The 18,546-nt window shown below is 56.0% G+C and overlaps 1 protein-coding gene across 3 annotated transcripts; it reads right to left on the reverse strand.

Moving 5' to 3' along the window:
• Positions 1–981: 981 nt before the first annotated feature.
• Positions 982–18,343, reverse strand: MUC4 (mucin 4, cell surface associated). 3 transcript variants are annotated; one of them, XM_067561091.1, is made up of 14 exons: positions 18,182–18,341; positions 14,819–16,104; positions 13,883–14,591; positions 12,579–12,683; positions 12,151–12,290; positions 11,053–11,217; positions 10,059–10,214; positions 8,468–8,598; positions 7,099–7,187; positions 5,960–6,139; positions 4,478–4,630; positions 3,670–3,789; positions 3,166–3,210; positions 990–1,920 (listed from the first exon to the last, which is right to left on the reverse strand). In XM_067561091.1, the coding sequence occupies exons 1-14, from the start codon at positions 18,240–18,242 to the stop codon at positions 1,916–1,918; spliced, it is 3,345 nt and encodes a 1,114-aa protein (XP_067417192.1). In that variant the 5' UTR covers positions 18,243–18,341; the 3' UTR covers positions 990–1,915. The 3 variants fall into 3 exon arrangements, with proteins under 3 accessions (XP_067417193.1, XP_067417192.1, XP_067417194.1); XM_067561092.1 differs by lacking the exon at positions 3,166–3,210 and having other exon boundaries at positions 982–1,920; positions 18,182–18,343; XM_067561093.1 differs by lacking the exons at positions 13,883–14,591; positions 14,819–16,104 and having other exon boundaries at positions 1,035–1,920; positions 18,182–18,324.
• Positions 18,344–18,546: the final 203 nt, after the last annotated feature.

The raw sequence follows: 18,546 nt of genomic DNA on the forward strand, positions 1-18,546 counted from the left end.
TCACCGCAGCGGGAACATCCCATCCAGCCCTGGTTCTCGAGACCTCGGCTGGCTCGATGCAGGCCTTGCGTGGTGCCCCGACGCCAGGGTGAGGGGCAAAAAATATATACGTAGCTGCTTGTCGTAAGAATACTTGCAGCGCGAGAGAATCCAGTGGGGGAACCCACCACGGTGCAGAGCCAGTGCCCCCTGAGTCCTGTTCCTGGCTCGTTTCGAGGCCGTCCTCGGGTTCCCGGGAGCCCTGCACAACGTGGGCAAAGTCCTGCCGGAGGCAGCGGGGCCGTGTGGGGCGAGCAGGGGCGTGCTCGGGGCTGGCAGCGTTCCAAGCGCACGCAGCAGCTCAGCATGTGGCCCATGCCAGCATTTCCGGGTATTCCGGCATCTGGGGCTTCATTTTTTTTTTGGTCTTTCAAGAACATAAAAGGACACTTCACACCGAGGCTCCCGCCCAGCAGTGGCCCCGCAGAGCCAGGTGCGGCTTGAAGGGCTTTGCGTGCTTCTTAAGCGAGGTTGTATTGGCTTTGGCGACCCAGCGGGAACGCTGAGTCAACACGCCCATTGGAAAAGCTGGCGCCACGGTCTGGCCGTGAGAGGAGGGGTGTCGGGACGCAGACAGGCCCGTTACGACACCCGCAGCTGAGCTGCGTAATCCAGAGACCTCCACCCGGCGATTCCTGCATCCATCTGTGATACGACCCGTGCCCAGGGTAGCCAACTGGTAATGCCAAGGTCAGGGCAGGCTGCAAAAGGAGAGCAGATTCTCCCAGCGCTGGTGGGTGACACTGAAGCCCGGCTTCCCAACCAGCCACGAACTGCTTCTGATCACCCCACACTGGATATCACGAAGCCAGTCCACAAATGCCCACAGCCCCCTTCACTGCATCTCAGCTCCAGGCTCCCAAATCAGCACCAGGTCCAGCAAAGAGACCAGTTACTAGAACGCTGTGCTCTTTACCAGAAAGGTTTCTCCTGACCCCAAAGGGTCAGCCACGGTACCAGAGCAATGTGAGTTTAGATCTTACCCAAAACACCACGCTGCCAGCCAGTCCTTTAGTAACTAAACGAAAGGTTTATTGTAAAAAGAAAGAAACAAACCATAAAGAGCAATGTTAAAGGATTGAAGCAATCAGACACATACAATGATTGGACAGTCCCTATATAGCAGGTTTCTAGTCGAATTGTGGCGTTTGCAGCTCGTACAGTCCCTCTGGTGCACATCCAGTGCCTGGCTGGGTCTCAGTCCTTTGTGTCACAGCTTCAGTTGCAGATGACTTGATCCGGAGGTAGGTAGGTGGCTGAAGGCTGAACCCGACTGAAGACAAAATGGATCCTGGGCCTCTGCCTTTTATGGCCTCTGCCCCTGGCCATGCTGCTTGTGGCATTTCACAGGAATAAAATGGAGTCCAGAGTCACATGGGCACGTCCTGGTGACTCATCAGGTATATCCCTGGCTTCTCCCCCGGGCCCCTTGCACCTGGGAATTTCTTCATGGGCCATTAAGCAGGCTAGTGCTGCAGCCATCCTGTCTGGGGTGTCGCCCAGACACAGCACAATTTGAAATACAGCTATAGCAACCATATCCATCACTTCCATCACACACATAACACATGAACACAAACATCCTCATCTTACTTAGCACATCACAGCCTTTCTAACAGTGCCTGGCCTGGCATATCCCACATGAATTACTGTGATTTTCACACACGGATGTCAAACAATATACTAAATGCCCCCATCCAGCCAGCGTGACAGGCACTTCATTTCCCTTGCGGTACGTTCTGGGGGACGTGAACTGGAACATTGCTCCACATAGAACAGGAGCAAAGGGTTTCTTTGGGGTGGCGTTAGCAAAGCAGGAAACAGTGGAGCGAGGCTGGCCGTGGAGACTAGCAAAAAGCCTGGAGTAGCTGGAGTCTCAATCTGCAAGGAGTAAAACGAGCTGTTAGGTTAGGGGCTCCTGCGAAAGAACTGGCGACAGCAGCAGTTCGCAGTAGGGCCGAGAATGCAGCCCGAGGTATCTGGCGTTAAGCCCCAATTTTAGAAACTGGCCAAGCAGTAACTTCCGTCACGTCGCGTCGCCTAGAAAACTGCCTGGAGCCGCACGGAGGTGGTCACCTGGGTGTTTGGTTGTCTGTGTGTGACATTAGCTACCCAGCTCGCGGAAGGCCAGCCCCGGGTCTGTGAAGGTTCGTCATGCTTACACCAGGAAAATCAGGGCAGGCTTCGAAACGGCAGCTCAGCAAATCAACAGAGCGCACGCAAATGACTAGCTCCGCTCGTCCCAATCCGCGTGACAGCGGTTCTAGCCACACTGCCTCCAAGTGGGGGGTGTTAAAGTTAGGGGCTCGTGCACTAACAGGAGGGCGCTGTTGGCTGTTTGTCTCCCTGGTTGTGGGGAACGCACCGGACAGAAGGAACTAGGCCCGGCTCCTCAAAGATAGTTTGTTTAGGCACATAACTCCTGTTGATTTCAATGGGCGTCAGCACCAGATCATGGGGCGTGTATCAAAATCTAGGACTTGAAAGAAATGTGAGCAGCTGCCAGATAACGGGGCTAGGTAGCAACCACCTGTGGGCAGGGCCCAAGCGTCATGTTTGCGGGCCCAGTACAGCCGCGTAACACGGGCCCCCCCCTCCCACACACATCCCACAATCCCTCAGCCCATACGTGCAATCTCATGAGCCATGAAAAAAATTTTCCTCATGGTAGTGGGGGTTGTAGGGTGGGCCCCGGTAAAGTGTGCCCATCCCCCCGCATGGGGGGCCCTGCCCCTGGGACAGCTCAGTTTGGAGCTCACACACACACACACACACACACACACACACACACCCCACGCTGGCACATCCTGTGCGCTGAAGGAAATGCAGCTCCTTTGGCTGAGGGGAAACGACCGTTCAAAACCACAACCCCAGTAAAACTACAAAGACCCTGGCGGATGGCGCAGCAGGAATCCAGTCCAGGCACTCAGCACCTCCCGTTCCCATTGGCTTTCACTGACACTGCGGGGGCTCAGCACCCCGGACAAAGCAGGGCCTCCACGTCTCTGCCTGCGGCTGGTGGTTTCCCAGCTCCAACAGCGGCTCTGCCTGCTTTCCGTTCGTGAGAACGGCAGGAACGAAGCCGGGGACGCGGCGCCCAGCCCAGCCCGCACAGAACACGCTCACCTCTTCCTTCCCCCGAGGAGGGCTCTGCCTCTTCTGACGACGTTGCTATTGGGGCCAAGAAAGATCAGAAATGGTTGGAGCCGCCATCGCGGTATTTTTTACTCTCCCCTTCAGTAGTGCGTAGACCTTTTGCATTTCACCCCAACCTTTTTCCCCGTCCTATGGGTGGGCCAAAGTACAACCATACAGGCAGGGGGGCCATATGGCCCCTAAGATCTATAGGGCCAAACAGCGCCAGAGCCTATAAAAATTCTCCAGGGCACAGTGGGAACTGCATGGAAATCCGCTGACACCAAGTATGCCGCGGGCACAGTTAAAATAACGGAACGGTTGAGAGAGAAAGTGACCCAGGCACAAGTTCTCAGGAGTGCCTTTATCTTTTGCTGCTAGTGTTAAACTGGCCAAAGGGACACAAACAAACTTTCATCCCCCCGCCCCTGGGAAAACAACGCTTAAGCCGGCAGAGAACAGGTGCACTCCCCAGTCCCAGTCCCGGGAACTCACTTTGCTTTGACCGCCTGTATCCAGCACAGCCGACCTTGGGTCTCTTCTGACTGTACTTCGCACAGAGCTGGGGGCTCCCCGCCAGGTGGCAGCACCAGTCGTGCATCTTTAACTCTGAATCTGGCAATTATAGCGCAGGGTGAAGAAAGGAAGAGTTATAAACATCTGCCCGGAAACGGGGAAGAACCGGCCTCATGCAATGCCCCTTGGAGTCAGGGACCCATCGCCCCGTTTCTTTCAGTGGGTGTTGGATTGGGGCCAACAAGTCCCGCTTCCCTTAGAAGACAAACTGACAATCACTGCTTTGCATAGAGGTTAAAATGTTTCATCAGCCTTGTTTATGGGCAATGGCACATGCAGAATCAGCCGGGGGGAGGAGGAGGGCGCCAATCATGCAGCGTTTGCTCACCTAACTCTTCCATCAGTGCCAACAGAGGATTTTAATTAACCGAGGAACACAGGACTAAGCCCTTCTCCAGTGAAAAAAGGTTAAAAACCTGGGAACTCTCATTTCAGAGCAATGTATTTACATTATCCCGCTTAGCCGGGTGGGACGTGAGGAATATGGCGAGCCTGCTGAAAAAACAGCTTTGCCCCATCTTGTGTCTCCAGCTGTTGGGGTCCAACGATTGTTAACAGCTGAGGAATTGAGCTGGACGGGCACCCACAGGAATCACAGCTACGCCAAAAAGTCAAAGGAAGATCTTCATTTCCCTTTAAAAAGCACCAAAAAACTGAGGAAGGCCCAGCCCACGTGGTTCCCATTGCACGGCGGGGCTAGCTGGCAAAACGCCGCTGATGTGCTTACCGCGGGAAGGGGACGCCTGGCGCGAGTGCTTCCAGGATCTCTCCTGCCAACCGTCCACGAACTCGTTCCGGCTGTTGTAGAGACAGCGGGCCCCGGCCCCGGATTGGTTTGGGGAGGATGTGAACAGCATCGTCACACGGGCGTCGGCCATGCCTGCAACAATCCACCATTTGAGCGGCCACATTCCCACTCTGGGTGTGGCCATGCCCTGGAGCCGTGCGGAGCAAAAGGCTTCTGTTTTAGGGCAGCCCCTGGGTTTAGAGTCAGACCCAAAGCCCAGTGAAACCAGTGGAAAGATTCCCCTGGATTTCAGCAGGCTTTGATCAGGCCCTTAGAGAGCCAGGTATCACTAACCGGAAAATGATCATCATTAGGATTTATTTCTGCAGCCGCAGCACCCTGGAGCCCCAGCACTCCCGCATTCTTCTGTCGGGATTTAGGATCCAGTCCACCGTGACATACAGCAATACCTGGCTTGTAACTGCGCAGTCAGGGCCTTCGCCGATCACATTAGCCGTGCCATCGTCAGCTCTTTATACCTGGGGGCTGCTGCGGGACTCTGGTGGTCCCCACAGGCGGATATTCCAGTGTCTGCCCGGGCTGCTGCTACAAATGCAGCTGGGGGGGAGGGGGGCGGGGAACATCCAGGCGTCATCAAACTACAGCTCAGTGTAAAAAAAAAATAGGGGGGCGAGTGCCGTTGAAGCAGCTGGGTGAATTTGCTGCTGCTGTTTCTTTCCAGCATCGCTATGAAATGCTTCGCTCGCGAAGAAGAAACACCAGCAAATAGTAGCAAGTCGCCGCGAAGCCTAACTGACGGGAAAAGCCGCAGGGGCTAGTCGCGGGAAGATGGGCTGGGCGTGGCCCGTGTTTGACACGTCTCAGGTCACAGTGGGAGCCAGGCTTCGCTGACCCCGCAGTGCCTCCATCTCCCCGCTGCGTACAATGTCCAGGAGCAAGGCGTGCCGGCCCCACGGGGCGTTGTGAGGATGGGTGAGATACGTTTGTAAAGTACTTTAAAGAGGAGACCCTGGAAAAGCACTATTCAGAGGACAGCACCAAGCTACAGGAGACAGGGTTTGGGGCCTGGAAGGGATTGGGGACCGTGGGGGTTTGTATTCACACTAGGATTATCTCCCTGCTCCAGGGGGCTGAGCTGGGCTATCTTTACGGACAGGATGGCCGTGGCCTGTAATTGCAGGGGAAGAGGAGCTGGTGGGACTGCGCCCCTTCTCATCTGCTGCGTCTCCCTGGAGAAGATCCTCATTGGGACCAGCTCGCCCGGTAGGGCAGGAGCTTTCTCCATCCCAATCCCTCGGGTGTATGCCCTCACAGCCTCGGAAGGAGTAGCCAGCAGTCATTGTCACAGCAAGGGGAGGGGAGCTGCAAGAAAACCTCCCTCTGAGCAAATGGAGAGGGACCATGTGTGGAGGACTAGAGCTAAGGGGCCCGTCCGGCCGTGGCGGTTTCAGCATATCCCACCTGCGCTGCTCCGGCTGTAGCGATGATCCAACGCTCCTCGCGGCAGGGAGCAGGGGCAGGGCGGCAGGTCCTTGTTCCAAACAGCTGGATCGTGCTGCATGTTAACCCAGTCCAGGCACCTCGTTCTGTAGTTCACACGCACCCGGCTCTCTAGCCTGGATAGCCACAGCCCACGCAGATCTAGGGGGGAAACAATCAACAGGTATTGCCGTCTCTTGAAGTCAACGGCAAGCTGGTATTGGCTCAGGAAGAGAGGTCGCCCTTGAGTAAGCTGAATTCTAGGAGAAGGTTTACCGTAAGGGAACATAACTGGTGCTATTTTCTGAAATGAAATGTTAGCACGTGCCTTCTGGCTTCTGACACAGCCTCTGGCCATCCACACTGGGAATCTCTCTAAATTCATGCTCCTCCCGAATTCCCAGAGTCTGAAAGCGTCAGCCTTGTAGCAGCCAACCGCAGAGTGTTTAGAAAGGCCACCATTACCGCGAGGCCAGCCGCACAGCCTGGGGCTGAGGTGTGCAGAGCATTTCCCAGCCTTTTTTTTTTTTTTTTTTTTTTTAATTGAAAATTGGGGATTTTGATGCATGAAATTTTGGGGGGGATGTCAGCTTTCCTTGACAAATTCTTATTTTTCACCCAGAATTTTCCATTTTCAGGGCTTGTCAGTTTTTTAACCAAAAAAAAAAAAGTCCCGCTGGAAACCCCCCCGCACATCGCTGCCCGTCTTTACTGGTCCCCGTTAGCGCTAGCGGACCGACTTCTGCTGCACGTGCTCAGACTGACATCTCTGGACTGGGCTGATGAGCTAGGCAATGTCAGTATAAGAAGGGGCAGCTGAATCACCGCATTTGTAAAGAAATAGTCGCTGGGCATATCTGAATGGGTCCAGTGACACGCCAGGGGTATTCCTGAGGGTGTAGCTGAATTTCAGGGTGACCATTCAGAGGTTCACCAGGGAATGGTAACTCACGGTGAAATATTGTCCCACTGACACCCATGGGGGTTTTGCCGCTGATTGCCATAGGGCCGGGATTTCACCCGCCATGCTTGGAGGAAGCCGAGACTCTCCCACCTCGGCAGCGTCTTTACCTGTCCCCAGCCAGCAGCAGCATGAAATGGTTTGTCTGCAGTGCCCGTACCTGTGCCGTCGCCTCTGAACTGGTCGGGCCGATACTTGGCAGCTGGAGGCCAGCGGGTCAGGTCGTCGTTTCGGTACAATCCGTCCCCGCTGAACGACAAAGCAAAGCCCGCCATCAGCCTTCCTGGCAGGAACAGGGTTCTCCTCTGCACCAGCCCCTGCCATTTCTCCACCCCTCCCAGGGCCCCCTTGGACAGCTCCCGACCCGCCAATATCATCTCCCAGGAGAAGAGCCACCACACGTGGGACTCCCATGGTGTGGCGTAGGGGAGAATTGCAGCACACAGCTGATGGATGGAGTAGCACAACTCACACAATTCACCCAAAACAGGGCAGGTGCAGGAACGAAGCTGTGGTGTTGACAGCTATGAAGGTGCAACGCCTTTGTTGGCTGGGTCGTGAACCTTGTAAGGTTTCAGGACCTCTGGGGGTGTGCCGGGAACTGCTGCCCTTTTGTTTTCAGACCGCTTCTCGTAGTCTGTTACTAAGGAGATGCACACACTTTGCGTTCTCCCATGGGAACTTTCTGTTTGGTCACATTGCACTTGTTTGTCTGAATCTACAATAAAAGACCGAACGCCTGTGCTGCTTTCTGTGCATGGACAGAGAGAACAGCTGGGAAACGGGCAGTGACTCTTGTTAATTCAATTACAAGCAAAGCAATGGCGGGATCCCTGAATTCTGATCAGTACAAAGGTCACAAAACACCCGATAGTCATTTCTAATCGAGTTTTAAATCCTCAGCCTTTCAAGGAGGTGCATGTATTTAACTACACAGCACCCTAGGGAGACAGAAGGACACAGTAGGCGGCACTTACGGTATAGCTGAGTTTGCAACTGCAAGAGGGGTAAATACAGAATTGGGATTTATATAAATTGATTCAGAGAATCCAAGGCCAGAAGGGACCATTGTGATCAGCTAATCTGTCCTCCCGTATAGCCCAGGCCATAGATTTTCGCCCTACTAATCCCCAGAGCGGAGCTTTTACAAAAACATCCAGTCTTGATTTCAAAATGGTCAGTGCCGGAGAATCCGCCGTGAGCCTTGGTAAATTGTTCCAAGGGTTAATTAGTGTCACTGTTAAAAAAAAAGATGCCTTATTTCTAGTCTGAATTTGTCTAGCTTCAACTTCCAGCTATATCGCAGCATCACATCCCAGAGCAGGCAGGTGCTGGCCCGTCGCTGTTTTACTGTGGGTGGGCCAAACCCGGAGTATTTCCATCAGCTCGGGACACATTGGTGCCAGGAAAGTGAAAGATTAAAGCCAAAAGGAGTTTGGCAATTCAGTGCCAGGCAGAGCTTTGAAAATGTTTGGCTCCTTCCTCTACATCCTGCCCCCTGGTAGGAGGAACGGACATACAACACCCACCTGGAGTAGCCCACCAGCACGTCAGTGGCAGCGAGCTTGGTGTAATCCCATTGCATGCTGCCCTCTTGGTAAAGCCTCAGGGCATAGGACTCGAGCCCATCCGTGGTGAGCACAGCCTGGTACGTATTAGTCTAGAGAAACACAGGGTGCGCGGGTGAGGAACACGATGATGCTGTTTCCCCTCAAGTATAAATTAGGGGGTACACATCACTATTCAGTGAGAGACAACAAACAATGTGTTAACGGGGTGTTGTGTTGTGACAGTGGGGGTGGGTGAGTCTGCGCAAGTCCTGGAGAGCTATTCCCTATTAAAAACAGTCATGGGAAGCAAAAGCAGGCGTACATCTCAAAATATGTGTTACCAGCCACCAAAGAATATGCAAGCAGAGCTGGTCAAAAACTAACTTGTTCACAAAACGTTGTCGGCAGTGTTTATTTTCTCTGGAAAACGTTGTGGCATTTTAGATCCCAAGGTTTTAATCAAAAACGTTGTCAAAAAGGTAGTCCAAAAACGGTCATTTATTGAAAACGAAAGCGCGTTTGGTCGAGGAAAGGGGCCAATCACCACTTTGAAAAGGTTTCCAATAAAAACGTGCAAAAATGCCACATTAAAAATGTATTTTTAAAAAAATAAATTCAAAAATCACCAAAAAATGGACCTCTTTCAAAGGGTTTGAAACAAAAACAACTGAAAACCTGGTTCATGCCACGTTTCGCCATGCGGCGGTTTTTGATCCGCTCTGTATCCAAATTATCTTGTAACAGACACAGCGATTATATCACTGACGGGGTCTCCATGAAAAGTGAGCTCGGGTGTTACCTAGACGCCCACCTACGCCCGCTTTTGCATAGGTCTCATGCCGACTCTCTGCGCAGGGGGGCTCTTATCTTAGATAAATGTTCAAGTGAAACACCAAAAATTAAATTGCTTCTCCCAACTAGCCCGCGGTAGTAGTGGGAGCACGGGGGCTCTGCATTCATGCCCGCTCTAAGTGCACCAATTCAGGTTTGGCTATTGTAGGTGATCTGAGTATTTCACAGTTGTTAATGTAGGTCAGTGGTTCTCAACCTGCAGCCCGCGGGCCACTTGCGGGCCAGTCAGCACACAGCTGCAGCCCATCCTCAGGGCCATGCCGCTAGCATATTATATATCATACGGATGCAGCCCACAGAGAGCAGCATATGTGGCCCACAATGGTAAATAGGTTGAGAACCACTGATGTAGGTACTGTCCCATTTTACAGATGGGGAACTGAGGCACAGAGAGAAAGGCACTTGCCCAAGGTAACGTGGGATCTCTACAGGGGAGCAGTAAACAACCCACATTTCCTGAGTCCCAGGCTAGCACCCGAATCATCATTCCTCCCGTGGAAATTCCTCCGAATTTTTGGAAATTGATTCAGCTCAATCCAGAAGCGACAGCTCTCTTGAGAAAAGCTGACTGGTTCGACTAAACACGGCCCGCTGCGTGTCACACAACACAGCCAGACACAATGCAGCAGCCTCGGCGTGACCCACGCCGGGAGGGCTGTATCAGCGGGGGAAGAAGCCACTTTGATGAAGGCTGCCCAAAGCCCAGGATGCTACATACCCCACCGACAGGCTCCTGCGTTGAATAGGCCGGGGCCTTCTCCCAGGTGATCTTAAGGGTCCATTTTGCAGAGTACGGAGTCCTCAGGTATCGCTGAATCTTGGCTTCCACGTCTCGGACCAACGGGTGTTTGGCAGAATTCAGAGTCAGAAATTCCTGTGGGGTGTGCGGACGTGCAGGTGTGCGTTACACACCCATGGCAGCGAAGCGCAGGGCTAGCACGAGTCAAGGGAAGGTATCGAAGGAGACCGGAAACTCTCCTCTGACTCATGCTTCCCTCCTGCTGACTAAGGATTAAATGAGGCTTGGGCCCCATGCGGCGCCTCTGCAGAGGGGTGAATTTCACTGAGCGAGGATGTGCTCAGTTCAGTGGCATACCGTGGCTCTCCGGCGCCCGGGGGCCAATACTTGCATTTGCACCCCCTCCCTGCCGTCGGTAGCAGCGTCCCATGGGGGGGGGGTCTGAGGGCCTGTTTCCCGCTCTCCCCCACTCCTCCCCCCCTGCTGTGGGGGCGGAAGTGACAGAGGCAGATGGGGGGGAGGGACGTGGCAGGCTCTGGGCCCCATGGCTCCCTCATTGCACCCAGCGTGGGGGCGGAGGGGCCGGGCAGGAGCTCTTGGCCGCTGGCAGGTCTGAGTTGGGGTCGGTCTGGCCGCCGGGCTGTAGCCGCCTGTGACGGCAGTGGGTGGTCCCTCCGAGGAGGGTCTGGCCAGCGACCCCCCACACAGGCCGGCGCCCCAGGGGCATGGCTCCCCCCTGCCCTCCCCCTGGATACTTGTTATGGGCCCATCAGGAACTGCTGAGTCTGGCCAAACGTCTAAAGCCCCGCTCCTCGGTTGTCTCCACTGCAGAGCGGAGGAGGACCCAGCAGGCTATTTAATGAATTGCTAATCACAGGATGCGTCATATGGAGAAAAGCAGCCTGGCTGTGCCGGACGTTTAGCAGGATCTGCTATAAAGTCGACCTGGGCGTCGCCATCTGTAAAAACGAACCTGGTAAAAGGTGGTGCCGACACCTTTGGAGAAATCAGCATTATCCCAAAACACAGCCACCATTGGCACTTTCTCCCGGCCATTAAATCCTCCGGGGGGTGGGCTTGGATACGGGAACACATCACTGGCCAAGGCTGGAAAAATGATGAGTCCGTTGTCTGTAAACTAAACGACAGGATGCCTTAGGTTAGCTTCCTCATGTGAGAGGTGAAATAATGCATAATGAGGCACGGGGTCTGTCTACACAGCAAGACACCCGTGGCTGGCCCGGGCCACCTGACGGGCTCACGGTAGTCACGCTGCAGGGCGGTTTCACTGCTGTGTAGACGTCCCGGCTGAGGCTGGGACCCAGGCTTTAGGACCGGCAGGGTGGAAGGCTCCCAGAACTCAGGCTCCAGCCCCAGCCTGGATGTCTACACAGCAGTGAAACAGCCCCGCAGCCTCCAGCCCAACTCAGCAGGCATGGGCCAGCCGTGGGATTTTCACTGTTATGTAGCCAGACATCAGTCTTTAGGAACAGGCCTACCTGCTGGGTGCATTTGATTATCAGTACAGATTTTTATACTGCTGTCTTACCTCGGAGATCCAGTCCTGGACCTGGACCCGGACCCCACTGAGTCAGGCGCTGCACGCACACCGAACAAAAAGACAGACCTCGCTGTACTTTAATTTTTACTGCTTCCTTTCCAAACGTTGTTTTTAATTAGAAAGTGACTATGATCTTAATAAAGCCTCGAAAACCCAAGGAAATGCCTCTGACTCAGACACTGGCGAGCAGGTTTGATCAGATGTGCACCAGCTACCCGAAATGTCCCATTTCCTCGCTGTCTGTGACTGCATCAAAGACTCCTCACCTTTGTGACCCAATCTGAGATAAAACCCAAGGAACATTTTTTTCAACCACCAACAAAAACGATCTTTATTTCTACAAGAATTAATCAACATTTGTTGAAAATGAGAGAGAGAGAAAAAACCCCATCGCTTAAACCCTACAAAGTAAAACCTTAATCCACTGTGTACGTCCCAAAAGATCTTTGTGCATTTCTAAAGGACTGGCCAAGTACATCACTGCAGCAAATCTAATTCAGTTAGACTCACGTATAGAAAATCACGCAACTTTTTCCCAAATGGGAACCCAATCTCAGGTTTGAAGATAGGGGAGTTAAAATCCACGCTTCTTTCCACGTATTCCTTATCGTTTTCCTTTGCTCCATATGGATACAGTGACACAGCCGCAACTAAAACACAAGGGTTACAAGTAGCTTACGTTAGTTCATTAGCTGAAGATTTTCAAGTATCAAAGGGACTGAACGGCTGGCAGAGGATTCCTCTCTTTACCCCTCAGAAAGACCCCTTCCGGGCAGCGGAAGCAGAGTGGAATTAAGGCAGGCTCCTTGGACCACAGGATCCAGGTCAGAGGGGACCCTGCTGTCGTACAGGGGGTATATTGTCAGGGGGACAGCGGAGGTCGTGTTAGGCTGCAGAAATCTGTCTATTGCTCAGAAATTCATGTATAAGTGACTCACGGGTTGCTGATTGTCCCATACCACTTGCAGTGGCCTCGCTGATCCCAGCTGAAACAGGCGCTGTGCTCTCCTGTTCAGATCCTGCTCCGATGTCGTGCTGAAGGGCTGGTGACGCAAACAGAACTAGTTCATGAGATATCTTTGAAGCGGGTTGGGAGGGAAATCACACATAAGTGAGTGTAGAGGGTTCGGAGATCACGGGTCAGATTTTTACAGCCCAGATTCCATTTTCACACCACTGCAACTAATTACAGGCACAACTGATATTATTTAGCTGTGCGACTGCCTGATACGTGGGCAGGGAGTTAAGTGCCTCAATGGCATCAGCTGCCCTGTCCATTGTTTGTGCCAGCAACAGAAAGGCAGGCTGGGCTGGAAATCAGGCGCGAACGTATTCAGAGATCAATTATTTACACGGGTTGACAGGGAAAAGCCTAGTGTGGCATCCGCCGTTGTGCTGTAGCTGTTAGGCACAAGAACACACAGATAAAATAAATCAGGAAATAGAAGGGTCCTCTCACAAGTGCTGAATTCACCACATTCGGTTAGACCCCGAGGCTGGCACAAAACACATGACGTAACCCTTCCCACCAGACACATGACGTAACCCTTCCTGCCAGATCGCCACAAACACGACATGGCTTCCACTGCAGCCGCCCTGCTTTCCTCCATCGCCACAGTTCAGTAATTCCACATTTCACATCTCAGCTCCCACGGCTGCCCCAGGTCGTACAGGGTGCACTGAAGCGCAGTAACTCTGAGCTCAGGAGAACCAAGAGGAGCTACTGTGCACGTGCACCCAGCTATGTTAGCAGCTGGGATGACTAGCGGTAAATACGCCCCATGGCCTGTGATGGGACGTTAGATGGGGAGGGCTCTGAGTTACTACAGAGAAGTCTTTCCAGGTGTCTGGCTGGTGAGTCCTGCCCACGTGCTCAGGGCTTAACTGGTCACCATATTTGGGGTCGGGAAGGAATTTTCCCCCCAGGGCAAATTGGCACAGACCCTGGGCGGGGGGGTTCACCTTTCTCTGCAGCATGGGGCATGACTCACTTGCTAGTGGCTTCTCTGTACCTTGAAATCTTTGACCCATGATTTGAGGACTTCAGCACCTCAGCCAGAGGTCAGGGTCTATTAGGGGAATGGGTGGGTGAGGTTCTGTGGCCTGCGTTGTGCAGGAGGTCAGACTGGATGAGCGTATTGGTCCCTTCTGATCTCTGAGTCTATAAGACGGCGCTGAAAAAAACACTTGCCTGAAACTCATCTCCTCCCCTAGGGACACTAGTGATCAGCGCGTCACACACCTGTGGCTCCCAAGAGAGGGAGCGGAGACCCAGCCAGTCCTCTGCGGCGTGCCGGCGTTGTGGCAGCCAACACCTGTGATGCAGCAGCCGAAGGCCCAGGAGCGCCTGGTCCCGGTGCCATGTCCCCACGCTCTGGATGGGGGGGAGGCGTACGAGAGGTGGCCGGGCGCGTGGCAGGCAGTGCCCCCCCGGTGACTGCCTGCAGCCCCGGGAATGCGGAGCCGCCGGTAGAGCTGGCTGCCCCTGGGGCTGGCTCCCGCTCAGAAGAGGCAGGGGGCGAGGCGGGGGCGCCTGGAAACGAAGTGGGGGAAGATCCCGCCTTTGTCGTCCTGGAAGCGGGGGGCTCGGCCGGGGCCCCACGGGGAGGTGCGAAGGCCGGTGGGGACATGCCGGCCGAGGGAGGGTGTCTGTCTGTCCCGGCCCCATCTCCCGACAGCGCCCAAGGGGGGGCCTCTGCATTCCCCGGGCGCGGCATGGGGGCCGGGGGCGCGGGGCTGGTTCCCCTCTGGCTCTCTGCGCTGGATACGGTGCCTGCCTCCCTGGCGGCTGAGGTGGGGCTACCGGGGCCTTGCTCCACACTGGGGGGCGCGGTGGCACCTCCAGAAGCTCGTCCTCCCGCAGGGCCCCTGGAAGCGGCAGCAGGTGCCTGGGACCCGTGGACGGATGGAGGAAAGGGCGTTTCCCTGGCGGAGCCTGCCGGCCCCTCGGCCTCTCCTGCAGTTACTACAGAGAAGTCTTTCCGGGTGTCTGGCTGGTGAGTCCTGCCCACGTGCTCAGGGCTTAACTCAGGTCACCTTGGTCGGGGAAGGAATTTTCCCCCCAGGGCAAATTGGCACAGACCCTGGGCGGGGGGGTTCACCTTTCTCTGCAGCATGGGGCCCTAGTGGCTTCTCTGTACCTTGAAATCTTTGACCCATGATTTGAGGACTTCAGCACCTCTCCTGCAGCAAGAGGCGCAGTGTCTGGAGGCAGCTGAGAAGCCCGGGGTGCCCCGGAGACTCCAGCCGAGGAGGCGCCTGTATCTGGGCTGTCACTGGGGGAAGTGGTGGCCCAGGGGGACGTTTCTCCTGGCCGCGTAGGTGCTGGCACCGGGCTGGGCTCCGGGAACCAGGGAGGGGATGGTCCGGCACCAGACTGAGCCTCAGTCACCCTGGTAAGTGGCTCTCCTACACCAGCTGGGCTCGGTTCGTCGTCTGCAGGCACGGGGCTTGTCTCCAGTGGAGATCTGGGGGGATCCTGGTCTGCGGCGACACCTCTCCCTTCGCCGGCCACCTGCCCATCTGGAGACAGTTGGCCGGAATCAGTAAGGCCAGGAAAGGTGCTTGGAGAGACCCCGTCTCCCTCCGCCTCTGCAGGGCTCTGTGAAACCGCCTGGTCCCCCCGCGCTGCAAAGGCCGGCGAGGACTGTCCCCCGCCGATCGCCGACGTCTCTGGTGACCGATGTGGGGACTCCAGGGTGCTGGACACGCCGGAGCCGGGGTTTTTAGTCTCCAAATCCGAGGGCGCGGCAGCAGTTTCCCTGGACACGGTGACAGACGGGAAGGCTGCCCGAGCTGACACAGTCTCTACAACCGACGGAGAAAAAGGCCAGTCGCCGGCACCAGCCCCGGCGCTGGATGCCATGGCCCCGGGCCCACCAGGCGCAGCGGTCCCGTAGGCAGCGGCCGCAGAGGGAGGTGAGGGGCCCGTCCCATGTTGCACGGTCCCGACGGCCGCCCTGCTCGCTCCCAGCTCTGCCTCCGCGGAGGAGAAAGGCGCCAGGCTGGAGTATAACCAGGCTCGTGCGGCTGCTTCTGTGGCTGCTTCAGTGGCCGCTGTCCCATTTTCCAGCCAGGCGCCAGAGGGGTCTGTCCCGCTTGCCAAAGTTGCCGCTGCTTCGGGAGGGGTCTCGGCTTCGGGGCTGCTGCTGCTGCCGGCTGCTGGCCCGGGGAAGGAGGACTCTGTGTCCCGGCTCGCTGCCCACACCCAGCGCGTCGTGCCTGCCTCCCTCGGAAAGGAGGAGGCTGAAACGCTGCTTTCCGCGGGCCCCAGGGTCATTTCGCCTTTTGCCGCCCCGTCTGGGCGTGTCGGGGGGACCTGGGCCGCCGGGCTCCTTTCGTCTGCCCTCCAATTGCTCCCTGCCGTCAGGGGAGAGGCTGAGCCGGGGGTGACCCCCTCCGCCAGCGTGCGCTGCCCTTCGGGAGAGGCTGGGGCGGCAGAGGTGGGCCCGAGGTCTGCGCCGGCTGGAGGGAATGAAACAAAGGCGTAAGTCATTCGGAGCAGCAGCGTTGCTTGTACTTCCAGCCTGGGGTATCGGATGCTAACCGCTGTTCTGGGCAGGCCAGCGCTACCCAGCAGGGTCATTTTAGTGCCTCCAGGACAGGGATCAGCCATCAAACAGGCACTGAGGCTAATTCAGTGAGACTTCCCTTTGCCCGGGGAAGGTAAGGAATCCCCATCAGGTGAGTTCTCATCCCAGGGCTGCAGCTCACACCTGCGCCTTTCGTGCCCCGTATTTCCAGGCTTTTGCAAGCCCCACGGGTAGCCCGTCCCCAGGAGCACTGAAATCGGGCCTGGAAAAGCACCCTCGTCTAAGGGCCCTTGGCATGCCGGCGAGACCATTCTGCAGCCCGGGTGAGAGGCAGCCTGGCGGCTTTGAGCAGAGGAGCATGGCAGGCTCGCACGCCTGGGTTCAGTTCCTTGCTCTGCCACTGCCGGCGAGCTGAGAGTGGCCGTCTCCTGGGAAAAACCAGGCCCTCCACCGCTATCTGTGGGTGCCTCAGTTTCCCTATCTGTCAGAGCGGGATAGTGGCAGCTGGCTCAGGGGGAGGATGTGAGACCTAATTAGTTACAGACTTTTCACTGCACTGAAGCTGTAAAGTCTTCAAAATATCCTTAGCAACCATGTCATCTCACTCACCCTGAGCCAAATTCGGGGGCAAACTTCATTGCAAAGATGGGGCCCCGACGGGAGCAGCTGCTGTCCCAAAACACGCCAGAGGCCAGATTCCGTTTTATCCATCCTGCACGGGGGCAGTAGAAATGGGGGACCCCCGGAGTCTCTGCCTGCCCCAGGGCCTGGCTGCATCTTAGAGCACAACGGTCCGAGGGACCACATCCCAGCTGGGAACAGCCCGAGAGCAGTTTATTAGTCGCTCCCCACCAGCCTCTCCTGCACTGGGGGCTGGGGAGAGGGAAGGGTAGGAGTTGGCTAGCAGCTGGACACTGACCAGAGACGCCCCAGCAGAGGACTTGTGGCTGGTCCCACCTCCCCTGCATGATGTAAAAGGGGCAGAGACTAGCGGCTGCATTTGTGCTTTGATCTCTCCGGTGCTTTAAGAGATGGAGGATTTTGGGGAGGGGAGTCTGAGTTGCAAGGTATGCAAGAGCCAGAGGTGAATGTGGGACTGTCGCCGAGGTGTTGTCTGGCTGTTGTAGGGACCGGTCACGGTGTAACCGGACTCCTCGCTTACACGTGTCTGTCCGGGCGGAAGGAGCGGGCAGGTGTGCAAATGAAGTCAGGTGCTGAATATATATTGGCTCATTTGCATAACTAACACCAAGCTGCTTGGACGTCAGACTGCGCCCTGCCCTGGATAGCCCCCGTGACCGCGTCTCCACCACCTCCTAGATCAGCACTGATGAGGCCCCGGCACCTGGGCGCCCTCTAAGCCAGCGGTTCTCAAACTTCATTGCACCGCGACCCACTTCAGACAACAGAAATTACTGCATGACCCTGGGCGGGGCAGAGCCCCAGTGTCTGGGGAGGGGTGGGGGGCAGATCCTGAGCCCCACTGCCCCGGGCTGAAGCCCTCAGGCTTTGGTTTCAGCCCCTGGCACCAGCGAATCTAACGCTGGCCCTAGTGACCCCATTAAAACAGTCCAACCCACAGCTGGAGACCCGCGACTCTCAGCCTAACAGATGTGGTCCAGCTTTACCGCGGGAGGGAGGGGAGATTTGACGTGCACATGCAGCGCGTTCAGTGGCAGGAGGCGTCAGGGCATTTTTGCTTATTTTAGTTGCAGTCTGGTTTCGTCAGGGGCAGCCGCTCCGTGTCAGCAGACACGGCACGTTTCCAGCGTGTGCACCGACCCACGACCCACTGGCTGAGAACACGGCAGCGGGTGCTACACAGAACAGCTCCCTTGGCTAGAGGTGATTTAGTGCCGCACAAAGCTTCAGAGGTTACCAAGGGGAAATAGGAAGCTCGCAGTCTCCTCCTCTGACCCTCCCGCTCTCTGAGGCTGGGTGAGTTTGCATCAGCATCTTGATCCCACTTACAGTAACATACACGACAGAGAGCAAAACCGGGGACTCACCGCACAGAATCCACATCCAGCAACCTACAAAGGCCCACGCTCTCGGTCTCCATGTCCCCATTCCTGGGAGTGCGCCGACAGGCGAGATCTCCGAATGCTGAGACCGACGCTAGGGAGAAGGTAACGAAAGTGCGACGCAGGGTCTCCTCCTCCAGCCGCCGGGAGCTGGAGCGAAACCAGGCACTCCCCTGCCAGCGCCCGCCCGCTGCTACTTATAGGGGCTGCCCAAAGCAGGCAGGCGTAGCCATTGTGTCACGCCCTGCGCCCCCCGTGTTCCTCCGCTCACCCACCCCCACGACATCCCTCCCTGCCACCCCGCCCAGCAAAAACCCTCCTCCAACAGCCTCCCTCCCACCTTCCTGCCA

The sequence above is a fragment of the Emydura macquarii genome, unplaced genomic scaffold (genome assembly GCF_026122565.2).
Source record: "Emydura macquarii macquarii isolate MOO-44397 ecotype Brisbane River unplaced genomic scaffold, CSIRO-AGI_Emac_v2 contig_2365, whole genome shotgun sequence".
Classification (NCBI taxonomy): domain Eukaryota; kingdom Metazoa; phylum Chordata; order Testudines; family Chelidae; genus Emydura; species Emydura macquarii.

Coding starts and splice junctions, on each gene's coding strand:
- MUC4 (XM_067561091.1), bottom strand. CDS start 18,242: ATGGGGACATGGAGACCGAGAGCGTGGGCCTTTGTAGGTTGCTGGATG. Junction 12,291..12,578: donor TATGGGACAATCAGCAACCC/GTGAGTCACTTA, acceptor CTTGTGTTTTAG/TTGCGGCTGTGTCACTGTAT. Junction 3,211..3,669: donor ATACAGGCGGTCAAAGCAAA/GTGAGTTCCCGG, acceptor TGGCCCCAATAG/CAACGTCGTCAGAAGAGGCA.